Source organism: Cricetulus griseus, chromosome 6 (genome assembly GCF_003668045.3).
Source record: "Cricetulus griseus strain 17A/GY chromosome 6, alternate assembly CriGri-PICRH-1.0, whole genome shotgun sequence".
In the NCBI taxonomy this organism is placed as follows: domain Eukaryota; kingdom Metazoa; phylum Chordata; class Mammalia; order Rodentia; family Cricetidae; genus Cricetulus; species Cricetulus griseus.
This window is the reverse complement of record NC_048599.1, coordinates 57,870,438-57,884,723: the sequence shown is the minus strand read 5'-3', so window position 1 is coordinate 57,884,723 and position 14,286 is coordinate 57,870,438. Positions and strand designations below refer to the sequence as shown.

General features: G+C 41.2%; 2 protein-coding genes across 7 annotated transcripts in view; one reads left to right on the top strand and one right to left on the bottom strand.

Annotated features, from left to right (window-relative positions):
* Snap23 (synaptosome associated protein 23) overlaps positions 1-5,441 on the top strand; it is a 34,503-nt gene extending 29,062 nt beyond the window's left edge. For all 4 annotated transcript variants that reach the window (XM_027422110.2, XM_035446356.1, XM_027422109.2 and 1 more), the window contains 2 exons: positions 1,001-1,145; positions 3,816-5,441. In XM_027422110.2, the coding sequence (XP_027277911.1) occupies positions 1,001-1,145; positions 3,816-3,881 (211 nt within the window). In that variant the 3' untranslated portion in view covers positions 3,882-5,441. The remainder of the gene's footprint in view (positions 1-1,000; positions 1,146-3,815) is intronic.
* A 3,261-nt stretch (positions 5,442-8,702) lies between these two features.
* Lrrc57 (leucine rich repeat containing 57) lies at positions 8,703-14,281 on the bottom strand. 3 transcript variants are annotated; one of them, XM_027422107.2, is made up of 6 exons: positions 14,147-14,281; positions 13,783-13,888; positions 13,538-13,676; positions 12,631-12,899; positions 10,595-10,780; positions 8,703-9,752 (listed from the first exon to the last, which is right to left on the bottom strand). In XM_027422107.2, exons 2-6 carry the CDS (start codon positions 13,864-13,866, stop codon positions 9,711-9,713), a joined length of 720 nt encoding a protein of 239 aa, XP_027277908.1. In that variant the 5' UTR covers positions 13,867-13,888; positions 14,147-14,281; the 3' UTR covers positions 8,703-9,710. The 3 variants fall into 3 exon arrangements, with proteins under 3 accessions (XP_027277908.1, XP_027277905.1, XP_027277906.1); XM_027422104.1 differs by having other exon boundaries at positions 14,154-14,281; XM_027422105.2 differs by having other exon boundaries at positions 13,987-14,196.
* Between the last annotated feature and the right edge of the window lie 5 nt (positions 14,282-14,286).

Genomic DNA, 14,286 nt, shown 5'->3' with positions numbered 1-14,286 from the left:
CAATTTCTAGTTCCCATATAGTAAAAGGAGAAAACTGATTCCCATAACTTATCCTCTGATGTCCATACATGTGCTGTGACATGTACACATGCATGTGCACAAACACATTACAAGTAAATAAATGTAAAAGTTAAAAACAAAGCAAAATGTACAGATTCAGTTGGTCTTGGAGTCTGAGGTAGGAGATTTTGCCTTATCCCTGGAGCTATAAAGGCTAGCTAAGGTAGCATGAAGACTATCTGGGACAGGGTCCAAGGTGATTTCCTGGCAATCCTAGCACTTGGAAGACTGAAGCAGGAGGATTGCCAAATTCAAGGACAGTTTGGGAAACAGTGATTTCTAGGCCATCCTAGTCTATATAGTGAGATTCTGGCTGAGGAAGAAAAGTTTTAAATAAAAAAGTACAGATTGTATAGATCCACTCACAATTCCTATTGGGAAGATTTGGGATGGAATGTGAGAATTAGTATATTACCATAAAAAGGTACCTCATCAGTGCTGGAAAAACACTTAGAATCACTGTCCCAGAGTTGGGTGTTGATCGTCTTCTGTTCGGCTCTGACATTCTCCTGATCAGCCTTTGTTGTTTTGAGACAAGGTCTGTGTAGCCCAAGTGCTAGGATTACCATGTTTGGCTTTAAAAAAAAACCCTTTTATACATATATGTGTGAACATGAGTGCACATGTATGCCATAGCATGTATGTGGAGGACAATGTTGTAAATACCTTTACATGGGTTCCAGGAATTGCGATCAGGTCATCAGGTTTGTGCAGCAGAAACTTTTACCTGCTAAACTATCTCGATTGCCTGTCTTTCTTTTCTTTTCCCCCCTTCCTTTGTTCCTTTCTTTCACTGTAGACTGTTTCTCCAAAGTAATAGCCTACATTCCATCACAGGTTGAGCATCATTTTCATTACTTATTTTTATAATAACTAATTCCAGGTTTAGTCCATTGTAACTCAACAAAATGTTATGAAATTGACTCTCTGTTTGTGATAGTATAACCAACGATGCCAGAGAAGATGAGATGGAGGAGAACCTGACTCAAGTGGGCAGTATCCTAGGCAATCTAAAGAACATGGCTCTGGACATGGGCAATGAAATCGATGCTCAGAACCAGCAAATACAGAGGATCACAGAAAAGGTAAAAAAAAAAAAAAAGAAGAAGAAGAAGAAAAACGTAAAACCACAAGAAATGAGATAGCCAATACCCTGCATCTGTGCTAGGTACTTTTGGGAGAAAGGAGGCTAAATGCTGTCTACTCAGAACAGTGTTGGTGGGGTGGCAGCTCCAACATTTAAAAAACAAAAGGCCAGTCGCCAGTCTTCCTGTTTTGCTCATGGCAATTGGTTTGTTGTGAAGACAAGGACTTAGAATGAAATTTAACTTAAAGTTTCCCGTGTGAAGCTAAGAATTTGTTGTGTAACACTGGCTCGGTGGCTCGGCAAGTAAACTGGTTTTGGTCCCTGAGACCAACAGGAAGGATAACTGTTCTTACAGATTGTCCTTTGATACATACACGTAATAAATAAATAGATGAACGAATAAATAAATGTAATTTTAAAAGAAATTTCAGCATGTACTGAATAGCCAGGTGGTGCACACTTTTAATCCCAGCACTTCGGAGGTTGAGGCAGGTGGATCTTTGTGAGTTCAAGGTCAGCCTGCTTTACAAAGCACAGCCAGGACTATTACACAGAGAAACCTTGCCTTGAAAAAAGCAAACAAAAGTGTACTGACTAAACTGGGCATAATGACACACACCAATAATCCCAGCACTGAGAGTTGGAGGCAGATGCATCTCTGTGAGTTCAAGGCCACCCTGGTTAACATACAGAATCCCAGGACAGCCAGAGCAACCCTGTCTCAGAAAAACAACAAAACAATGTACTGAATGATCCTACTCTGACTTTTTTTGTGGGCTTTTTTGCTTCTTCCCTAAATACATGCTAGCTTTTACCTTTTTTTTTTTTTTTTTTTTTTTTTCTCACTGATAGCCTAGTAAGATCCTGCAGCTTCATTTCAGGAGTCAGTAGCAAAAATCAGTCCTGTAGACTTGTTCTTGTGACGTGTACATTAAAAATAAGCATCTATGTCTCCAGAGGGGGGAAAAAAGAGTCGGGTTAGGTGATGGTGGCACATGACTTTAATCCCAGCACTCAGGAGGCAAGTGCTTTTTTTAATCACTGAGCCATCTCTCCACTCACACATAACTTTGTTTTGTTTTTGTTTTCTGGAGTAGGGCTTCTTGTGTAGCTCTGGCTGTCCTGGAACTAGCTCTATAGACCAGGATGGCCTTAAACTCACAGAGATCTGCCTAGCCTAGGCATGCTCCGCCACACTGCACTTACTACTCTGACAGAGACCCTGGGTTTATTCCCGGCAACCGTATCAGGAGGCTCACAACTGCCTACAACTCCAACTTTAAGGAGTATGACACCCTCTGGCTTCTTCCAGCAGTTGCACTGGAGCCACTTACAGGATATACCATTAAAGTAAATGATGGTTTCTAAGATGCTTGCAATGCTGTACTCCGGGTTTGGGATGTAAATTGCACATCATTTTAATTTAGGTGCTTCTGTGGGTGGCAGTACATCTGTTCCAAAGATCTTTGGCAAGGTTATTTCAGACTGTCTTGCTCCAAATGAGACTCCTGTTCAGAGAGCATTCTTGCCATACTTTACTGCCTCAAAAATGAGCTGGACATGGTGTTGTATGCCTGTAATTCTAGCCTCTCTAGTGGGGTGGGAAGATCACTTGAACTCACAAGCTCAAGACCAGCCCAGGTAATAAGATCTAGTCTGAAAAATAAATAGTGGTGGCTCAGATGGAGTGCATGCTGTGAAAGCTTGAGGACTTGCATTTGGGTTCCCAAACATGATGGGGCCTGTCTGTAGCCCTTTGAAGCCAGGTGGCTTGGGCAGCACTTGTTACTCTTCCAGAGGACCTGAGATGGATTCCCAGCACCCACATGGTGTCCCCCTCCAGTTCCAGGGGATCCAGTGCCGCCTTTGTGCCTTCTACGGGCACATGGTGACATACATGCAGGTGAAACACCCACACACATTAAATTAATTAAAAGTTTTTACTTTTTTGTTGTACTGGTGATTGAACATAGGGCCTCATGTATGGCAGGCAAGTGCTCTTCTACTGAACTATGTCCTCACCCTCTTTTGTTGTCATTTTGAGATGATAACCCAAGTTGGTGTTAAACTTATGCTATTGTCATAGTCTCTTGAGTGCCAAGATTATAGGCATATGCCCATACCTTGGTACCAAGTATATAAAACTCTCTCTCTGTTTCTCTTTCCCTCTGTGTGTGTGTGTGTGTGTGTGTGTGTGTGTGTGTGTGTGTGTGTGTGTGTGTGTCTGTCTGTCTGTCTGTCTGTCTGTCTGTCTGTCTGTGTGTGCATGTGTGCGTTTGTGCGTCTCAATGTAGGTTCATAGAATTGTAGACCAGGGTGGCCTTGAACTCGCAGATAATCACCTGCCTCTGCCTCCTGAGTGCTGGCATTAAAGGCATGCATCACCACTGCCTGGCTTAAGTTGAGACAGGACTTCATGCAGCTAGGCTAGCCTTAGACTCACCATGTAGTTAAGGAAGACCTTGAATTTCTGGTCCTCTTGCCTCCCCTCCACTCTTCAAATGCTGGTATTACAAGTATGTGGCAAAAATGCCCAGTTCTATACAGTGCTGTGGAATTGAACCCAGGGCCCCATGCATGTTCTGCCAACTGAGCTACACCCTCTTCCCCCAATTCAATTTGTGTTAAAGTGTCATGCTAAGATTTTTCTTTTTCTTCTTTTTTCCAGGCTGACACCAACAAGGATCGGATTGACATTGCCAATACAAGAGCAAAGAAACTCATTGACAGCTAAAGCCACTGCTGTACTTCTTTACCATTTGCTCAGTTCTCTAGCTCCTAAGTCATTACCTGTTCAGAGTTTGAAAGTGTGTGAAAGAAGGGCCAGAGGAGGAATGCCTCCTTGCTTCTTATTTTCTATCCTTTGGGGTAGGTTCCTGCTCAGACTTCTTTACAGCCTCTCTCTCAGTTCACACTCTTACTTAGGCTGCTTTCCGTACATCACGCATAGTTTGTCATCCTCTTCACTTAGCTTCTTTTGCATTCAAGATTTGGAAGCATTGCCAAAGAGCCATGAAGAAGGCTCTAGTAGTTTTTGTTGGTTGGTTGGTTGGTTTGGTTTTGGTTTTGTGGTAAAGAGCAGAGGAAGGATCAACAAGTGAAGTTGTTAACTCATTAAAGAAACTATAGGTCAACAAAACAAAACAAAACAGGCTAATGCCTGAGGTGGGAGCTTTTACTCATGCATTTTGTTTTACATCACTATTTTGCAGCTTCTGCTCCAAAGGAAAATACAGTGGGTTTTCGTTAAGTGAACCTCACTTCTGAATTCATAGTGATTTGTGTATGTACATAGGTTTTGGGATCTCGTTTCATATTGCACATGCAGGAACACTGTATAAATGAGTGCCTTTTATCCTCGTATTATGAGTCATATCATATCATGGTCTCATTGTAGGCCTATTTACCTTGTGAAGTTGTCATTAGTCTTTTAAAAATGTACATATATATGTGAAATATGAGACTTCCTCACTAAAGCAGGGCTTCAAAATTTTGGAGAAAGTTTAAGAGTGTATCATGTGAATTCAGATTTACCTCAAATACTAAGAATTATGTTCAGATATGAAAAAGAAAACTTGTTTTGATCTCAGGTAGAAAAATAGATTGTTTTGAGTTTTGTAGTTTTAGACATTTAAAAAGTTATGATTTGTTACTAAAGTTGTTTTGGAAAATTATGCCTTTGAATTAATTATTGATGACTGCACTGCCACTCTCTGCCATGCATGCAAGTCAAGTTTATGTAGTTCTGAAGTTCCAGGAAAGCTGGGTAGGTATTTGTCACCTTTGTTTAAAATTAGCATCTGTGCACTTCAGAGCTACCAAAGTAGATTGGTTTGACCAATGACCATTGCTTGATTCTTACAATTAAATTTTGTAACTAATGGTATTGTTCTTTCAAATAGGTAACGTGTTTCTGACTTATTTGTGGGGGCAATCATTTTATCAGCTTTTGTTAACAAATTGAATAAAGCAAATGTCCATAGTCAAGAACTCCAATAGAAAGTTGCAATTAGCTCTTTTCCAATTTTTATTCAAAATGTTTACAGGAGTTTCTGTGATTTGTCATGAGTCTGTTTTAGTCATTACTTGTCATCTTAGTCATTGAACTTAAATACACTGAGTATTTTTCATTCACTAAAGACGACACCGCTAGCACAGAAACATTCAAAGGGTGAAGAGGATAGTATTTAAATTAAACAAAAAAGAATGTTCCATGTCAGAATGGATAGTTTGTCAGGTGAAGGTTTTGAATGTATGAATTATGACTAAATATAAGACACTAGAATGTGCTGTGCCTAAATGTGCTTTTCTTTTTGTTTTTTGTTTGTTTGTTTTGTGTTTTTCAAGACAGGGTTTCTCTGTGTAGCTTTGGAGCCTATCCTGGCACTCGCTCTGGAGACCAGGCTGGCCTCCAGCTCACAGGGATCCACCTGCCTCTGCCTCCTGAGTGTTGGGATTAAAGACATGTGCCACCAACGCCCAGCTCTTTTTGGTTTTTTGAGACAGGGTTTCTCTGTGCCACCAATGCCTGGCTAGTAGTGCTTTTCTTAAAAGCATTTAAAAACTTTACACATTGCTGGGCGTTGGTGGCACAAGCCTTTAATCCCAGCACTCGGGAGGCAGAGGCAGGTGGATCTCTGTGAGTTCGAGGCCAGCCTGGTCTCCAGAGCTAGTTCCAGGACAACCTTCAAAGCAATACAGAAGATATCCAGTCTCAAAAAAACAAAAAACAAAACGGATAAACAAAAACCCCCAAAACTTTACACATTGATCTGGCTAAAGGAACGGTGTAGTTGGTTAGAGCATGCATCAAAGTACCCAGTTGTGAGTTTCTCCTTGCTCTTATTGGGTGGTGTGTGTATGTGTGTGTGCCTATTTCTGTGTGCTGGTTTTCTTACCTGTAAATGGGAATTCATTAATCCTACTTGATAAACTAATTCACAGAACGGTAATGCCTAGAAATCTCTAGAGTAGTCATCGCTCAGGCCACACTGGCAATCCTAACATTGGGGAACCTGAGACATAATCAACCTACACAATGAATTGGGAGCCAGCTTAAGCTACATTTAGTTAAAAACATGCCCCATCTCCCAGACAAACAAAAACTGTCAGATGTAAATGTGATAAATGATAGGTATTTCCTCTAGAGTGGAGGGAGTTCTTGGTCAAAGATCTGTGAATTTGGTGGAAGACAACATGGTCCCTTTCTCCAGAGAAAAAGGCACAAAGACAGGTGGCAAGTACCTTTGCCTGCTGCTATCCTTTCCAGTATTGAGAGATGATAGCAAGTAGTTAACACGAACTGGAGTCATCTGTCATCTGGGTTCACTTGTCTGTGACTACAGTTAAAAAATAGTATCCTGCACTAATCTTTTTTTCCATTCTCTCTCTCTCTCTCTCTCTCTCTCTCTCTCTCTCTCTCTCTCTCTCTCTGCCTTTTGCCTTTTGCCTTTTGCTTTTTTTGAGACAGGGTTGCTCTGTGTAGCTTTGGAGCCTCCCTGGAACTCTATCTGTAGACCAGGCTGGCCTCAAACTCACAGAGATCCACCTGCCATTGCCTCCTGAGTGCTAGAATTAATCACCACCACTGCTCTGCCTAAAATTAACTTTTTAGGGCTGGGGTTATTAGAATCCCTCAGTTTATATGGTGTTTGCCTAGTATTCAAAAATACCTAGGTTCAATACTATATCAGCACGTGCGCCAGGTGTGGTGGCATGCTCCTCCAATCTCAGTACTGTTAGGAGGATCTCCAGGAGTTCAAGGTCATCCCAGCTATACAGTGAGTTATAGGGCAACCTGGGATATGTGAAAACGTACTCAAAACCACAAAAGAGCCAATGATATGGCTCAGCAGGGAAAAAACACTTGCTGCCAAGCCTGACCCACGTTTGATCTCCAGGACCTACATGGTGGAAGAAGAAAGCCAACTCATAAAAGTTGTCCTCTGACTTCCACATGTGGTGCTGTGGTATATGCAAGCCTGTGTACATGTACACAGGAATGCAGTAAAAATTAAAAATAAAAGTTATTTGATGGTTTCCTGAATAATCTCATTAAAATTCCTACTTATCTTGATTTCAGCCTTTATAGGTAAGATAAATGGCTTGTTTCATTGAGTTCCTGTGTCACTTATGTATCTTCTCACTATAATACATACTTGAGAAGTGAGAAATATTTCTCACTTCTACATTTACAGATGAGAGTCAGTTGTCCAGAAAGCTATTAAGTAACAAACTCTGGATCCAGACCTTAATTCCTGAGGACAGAGCCCATGATCTTACTCCATCCATATATTGATTCCAAACCAAATTAAAACTTAAGGTTTACTGGGTAGGTTTGTTTTGTTTTTAAAGATTTTTGTGTATGAAAGGTAGGTCTGAATATATGTACGTGCAGCGCGTGTATGTTTAGTGCCCACAGAAACCAGAAGAGTGTGTTGGATCCCCTGGAACTGGAGTTACAGATGGTTATGAACCACCATGTAGGTATAGTAACTAAACTTGGGTCCTTTGCAAGAACAAGTGCTTTTAATCACTGAGCTATCTCTCCAGTCCCTTCCTTTATATAGTTTTTACCCTCAAGTACTTCAGTCTAGCAAGAGAGATAAATATAGGATGTGGAAAGCATTCTGTCAGCAGATGGGGGAGCAGTTAATTCGGATTAGAAGGAGCTTAGACACAGGACTAGGACCAAGAAGTGAGAGAGGGCATTTCTTGATTGAATAACACTAAAGCATTCTGGAGCAGTGTAATCTGGCATGGTTGGACATGCATGAAACTGAAGAAAGGGTGGTACTTAATGATTTTTACAGGTGTGGGGAACACAAAAGAATATATCTAAGTTATTAAATTTATTAAAGTTCATATTTGTTAGATGAAAGGTACTGGTAAATGCCAAGAGAAGTCAGCTGCTCAGTGATCAGTAAGAACAATGTATCTTAAACTAATAAAAATCAACTAGAGAATTGGCTTAGTGGTTAAGAATACTTGTGTCTCTTCTAGAGGATCTGGGTTCTGTTCCCAGCACTCACATGGCAGCTCAAAATTATCTGTAGCTCCAATTCCAGGTGATCCAATTCACAGAAAAATAAATCTGAGGGAAAAAACCAAAACCTTCATGATGGATACTGATGAGCTGGTGCCACCTATCCCCAAATAGAGAAAACAACATGGGAGGAAAGAACACCTGGACCAAATTTAAGGTCAGAAAGGCTGCTTCATGTGAGCTCTTGTGATTTTCCAACTTTAAGCTAGTTTTAACGATTATTGTGAATTACCAGTGCATCCTTAGCCAAGAGAAGATTTCAGAAAACAGTCGTAATCGCTTTGCAATGTTCTTAGCAGTGGCAATCTGAAATCTCTCTGTGTATCTGTGTTCCAGCATTTTTTTAAGTATGATTCCCAGTTCCTCAGAAGTCTGAGTGACATCAGTGGATTTCACTGCTCACGAAATCAAACAAGAGGATGAAACATATATCCAGTTTACTTTCAAAGAACAAATGACACTTAACAGATTACAGGTTCTTTAAATGATTAATACTGCTTCCAGACAAAGTTCACTAAAAATATTTTATTTAGTATATCCTCTCATTCAGAGAATGACCATGATAAACATAAGTTATTTTAAAATATTATAGCAATGGTTTTCTTGAAGGTAATTTGTTTAGTAGTCATAAATACAAAAGGGGGAGAAATTACCAGAAATAACACATGATTTTTAATAAATCTTCAGGAAAATCTTGATTATTAAAATTCATTTAAAATCTTACAAGTAGGCTGAGTATGGCGCATGCCTATAATCCCAGTACTTGAGGGGGTAGAGGTGGGGAAATTTTTAAGTCTGAGGCTAGCCTGGGCTACATAGCAAAAAACTTGTCTAAAAATTTTTTTTTTACAATTTTTGCATATACTTTTAGCTCTTCAGAGCCTTCTACCAATAAGGCACCTGCAATAGTAAAAAAAAAAATTGCTACTGCAGCCTTGAGGAACATTTCTTGGTGGCTGTTGTGTTGGTGCTCCTCTTGACAAAGCTTGCTTTAAGATAGCTACATATTTATGTACATCCCAAGTTCCAAGTGCACTGCTTTTGAATTGGCAGATGGAACAAAAGCACATGTTCTTAACCATCGAAGTTCCCCACAAATTAGAATTTCATAAAAATATGAAGTGTTAACACAGAAGTGATGTGGTAACTGATTTTATGAAAGCTGACACACTGCAGCTCAACAAAATCTCTAGCTGTGCTGTGGAGTCATTCTGTTACCAAGCAGCATTCCCTCACTGCACGAATAGCAACTCCCTACTGGTTTTCTTATAGCCCAACTAATGATGGTTTTAAAGATCAACATTGGCCATCACCCTATCCATGGTTCAAAATGAAGGGCTCTTCCTGTCTCCGAAATCCTTTTCCTTTAGCTTATCTGAGATAGTCCTTTAAAGGAAAAAAGCCATTAAATGAAACATAATCTGGAGCATCTCCAACACCAGGAGCCTCTAACGTGGCCAGATTCCAACAGGGGTTCCAAGTCAGTGTCCTTTAAGTTTCCCATGGTCCTGGAGAATATCATGCAAACTTCTTCTTGGTGGCTGTGAACCTCTCCATGTACTAAAAACATGAAAGAAAAATATGGTTATTTGATATGGGTTATTTGATTGGGTTTTTGCATTTGTTTCTTTTTAATTTGACGTGGTTCATTTCATACAAAACTTTTATTTTTCTCCTTTTTTGAGACATGTCACTATGTAGCCCTTGATAGCTTTAAACTCCCAGAGATAGCCTGCTTCTGCCTCCCAAGTGCTAGGATTAAAGCCATGCTATCACACCCAGCAAAGTCCATTTAACTATTAAAGCACATTGATTTTTTTTTCCCCTGTATTTTACTAGGAAGCACAAAAAGATGCTTTATGGGGGGGCTGGAGAGATGGCTCAGAGGTTAAGAGCACCTGCTGCTCTTCCAGAGGTCCTGAGTTCAATTCCCAGCAACCACATGGTGGCTCACAACCATCCGTTATGAGATCTGGTGCCCTCTTCTGGTGTGCGGATATACATATACAAAAAAAATAAATATTTTTTATTTATTATGTATACAACATTCTGCTTCCATGTATATCCGCACACCAGAAGAGGGCACCAGATCTCATAACGGATGGTTGTGAGCCACCATGTGGTTGCTGGGAATTGAACTCAGGACCTCTGGAAGAGCAGCCGATGCTCTTAACCTGAGCCATCTCTCCAGCCCCAATAAATAGAATCTTTAAAAAAAAAAAAAGGATGCTTTACAATAAGCAAAATGTGGAGAAAGTTATCTCGACATAATACAGACTAACCAAGTCTTAGAACTACCTCCAAAATAGGAACCTGGTGATGCTAACTGTAGACATCACCTAGGTTACCTCAGCATCTTATGTATCGCATACACTAGAAATGTAGAATGTGCTAATACACACCTTATCATAACCCTCTAGCTCTCTAAGTTTCTTTATCTCAAAGAGATTGCCTTCCACAGCAAGCAGGCAGATTTGGGAGTCATTGAGGATGCTCTGTGGAAGCATGCTGAGCTCAAGGCAGTTCTCCTCCAGGCGGAGGACTTTCAGACGAGGGCAGCAGGATATCTTCACTGAGATCTGAGATATCTGTTGAACAACAGAACAGAATGAAGAACATGATGGCTACTTTTTACTACACTGAGACAAATCTTGACTGTGTCCTAGTTTTTCTTTTACCGCCTCCATTTCTCACTACCTACTCATTACAGAATCCTCTGTTAACATACCTTCTGTTACTCCTCCACTTTCAAATCAAATGATTTGAAGGTTACCAGTAGCTTTTCAGAAATAAAAACTAATAATAAAAGTACTGTACATTTATAGAAAATATGAGAATCGTGTAAGTTTAAGGAAAAAGTTTACCACTAACCTTACTCAGAATTAGCCACACACACACTGCTTTATTGCTGAAGTCAAGGTTCCTTGCTTCCCATGTACTGTTGTATCTGACTATCCATCCTTTTCTTGAGATTCCTCTTGTGCATGACACTAGACTTTTCCTCTTGAATTTCTCCTGATTTTTTTTGACATCTTTTTATTTCTTAATTATTTTCAAGCAGAAATCCCTAATGTTTCATATTTCAGTCTTAACCTTCTAGGAAACAATCATTCTTAAAGCCATTTCACATATGATCTCAAAATCTACACTATCAACAGTCCTCCTATCTACCAATCCCTAGTACAGTTTTGTATGTACAATTCTCACTAAAACATTTGGATGATTCAAGTGATGAATTCAGCATTGTGGAGGCCCTCAGGTCAATAGTGAGCACTTTTGATCCATGCATTTCTTTGGACCATTAAATGCTCCAAGTTGTTTTCCTTCCCATGCTGCAGGATGAACCACAGTCTCATGCATGGCACACAATTACTGTACCACTAACTGTTCTCCAGCCCCAGGTCACTGAATTCGAATGACTACTTGCTATTTCCAACCATCACCTGGGAACTTAATGCAAATGCAGATTCTTAGACCTTTCACTTAAATCAAAACGCTATGGTATCCTTAAGTTCCCCAGGTTATTCAAGTGCGGTCTGAGAAACCTTCCAGCTACATGGTCTAGCCATAGGGAATGTAGAATTAAGTATCAACTAATACTTGAAGCTTAATTCCCCCCCCCCCCCGAAAATGTCAGGGAAAAGATGAAGCCAACCTCAAAAGCTGAATACCATACTGTTAACTATGGTCTAGCACAATAATAACTGTATGTAGCAGCTAATATCTGAGCTGTATATGTGTAGAAGCATAGATGCTACAATAACTAAGAGCTACCTCATCTCAAATGTTCCATCGCTCTGCCTCGTGTCTAGAGCAGAATGCTTTGCCAGACAAATGTTAACCAAGATTCAAAACCAGGGAAAACATTTCAGGTATAAAGTTGTCCAATGATAAGCTAGCTCCAGAAAAACAACCACTTAGTGATTTTTCGACAAATGGGTACATATTTAACACAGAAAAAAAAAAAAAAAAAAGATGCCGGACTCTCAGATTCTATGGGTTTAGGCTTCATTCCTACACTATACCATCCCGCCGTGGCTGCTCACTAAATGATTATGAGTGTGAGAAGGAACCGAAGATTTGCAAAACTTCCATTAGTTTTCTTTTTGTAATTATCCTAGTACTCTGTTCTGTCTTCTTCAAAACACCTTGAACACTATTTACAGTCACTGTCAACCCACTCTGTGACATTGGGCATTGAAATAAGTTCAGCTCATGGAATGTATCTTTTAGCCTCTGATATTCAACTTCATGATTAGCATTTAAGGAACAGGAAAGTATTAGGAGACCATAAACCCAAACATACACTGGGGAGGGGGGCACACACACACACACACACACACACACACACACACACACACACACACACACACACACACACACCACACACACACACACACACACACACACACACACACACACACACACAAATAGCAACCTGGTTCTGGTTGAGATTGAGTTCGATGGCCTGCAGCTCCCCTACTGTGTCAAGTATACTCCGAATCTGGTTTTTAGAGAGATCTACAACATCCAGATGTCGCAGGCTACAAAGTTGGGGTGGTAGTGCTCCCAGCTGGTTCCCAGAGAGGCTCAGGGTCTTCAGGGCAGAAAGCTGCCCAAAGGTAGATGGTAGCTCTCTCAGGAGATTGTTGTTTAGACTTAGAGTCTCTAGTTTTTTCAGATTACATAATTCATCTGGTAGAACAGCTGGTGAAGAGAATTTTTTTAAAAGAATATCTGAATCTGATAGAACTAATGAAGTTTATAAAAAGACAGTATGGCAGCCTGCTTTATCTTGTTTTTTGTTTCTATTTTTGAGACAGGGTCTCACTTAAGTTGTCTACGGAGGCCTTGAAATTATGACCCTTCTGCCTCAGCCTCTTGAGTAGCTGGGACTACAGCCCTAAGTCAACAGGCCCGGCTTTTACATAGAATTCTCACATGGCATATTTAGGTATCTCATTTTACCAACAGTGTTTGGGAGATTAAGGAGCCACCAAAATGCAGAAAAGTATGTGTATAATAGTTTCGTTTTGTAAAAGGGCCCAAGTAAATTCTAACAACAATCTAGGGAGGTTTAAAAGACCCTCCCATTCCATCCTGCCCTCAAATTAGAGAACTCTGTTTACATTGCATCCCATAAGTCTCCCAAGTCCAAATTAACCTAATAATAATGATTCTACTATCCAAGGAGGCATGCAGATTTACTGCAGGAGGCAGAAAGCTTCAATGCTCTAACATTCTGCATGCCCTTAACTGATTTCATAACAAAACCAGCTTGAAGGAAAAGCACCCTTCATAACTGCTGATCATTAGCAAAAGCTAGCCGGGCACAAAAGCCATACTCAGTTTGTTGTTGTTGAGGGAGAGGCTCTTCAGCAGAGTGAACTTTCCTATTAGCTGAGGCGGTAGGCTGTCGATTTTGTTGTTGGACAAATCGATGGTCCTAAGGTTGCTTGTCAGCTTCTGCAACTCTGAAGGGAACTGAAGAAAGGAGTTCACAGCGTGGAAAATCCCGCACCAATCAACTTCGCCACCCCGACATCCCTCTCCCTTTTAGTTTCTTGGCGGAGCCCCCATCTCGTCTCACCTCTGTCAGACCACGGTCTTTAAGCTGAAAGACTCCAGTTTTCTGCGCCGTTTCCACATGAGCGCGGAGGGCACTGTTTCCCATCCTAGCGCTGCGGCTCAGTTCCCTGCGGGAAAGAAGCGTAGCTGTCACCGCCCAGTCTAGACGTACAGCCATCAGGTAAACCTCCCGTGTGGGTCCCAGGTCCCAGGTCCCAGTTGTCACCTTCTGCCTATCCCTACTTCCTAGGGAGCAGCCCAAGAGTGTGGCAAGGAGAAAGCAAGCGAATAAACAGCGCTGCCACAAGGTCCTGCTGCTTTGGCAGCCGAGCTAGGACCAGGGAGCCTCCGGTAGCCGCTGCCGGGTCAGGGAGCTCGAGACTCGCCTCCTACCGCTCAGCGCAGAGAAGGCTCCGCCAGGGAACACCGGGGACCCGCGCTCGCCTGAGACGCTCTCCCAGGGCTTCCGCCCGGGCGGGAACGCCCTGTGACATCATCAAGCCGCGCGACCGTTCCTTGTGTGCCT

Bases quoted from the DNA above. Each gene is read 5' to 3' on its own strand.
- Lrrc57 (XM_027422104.1), bottom strand. From the start codon at position 14,257: ATGATGTCACAGGGCGTTCCCGCCCGGGCGGAAGCCCTGGGAGAGCGT. The intron at 13,677-13,782 runs GTGAGACGAGAT...TCCTTTCTTCAG, and splicing joins AAGACCGTGGTCTGACAGAG to TTCCCTTCAGAGTTGCAGAA. The intron at 10,781-12,630 runs GTTGCTATTTGT...GTTGTTCAACAG, and splicing joins TCAATCTCAACCAGAACCAG to ATATCTCAGATCTCAGTGAA.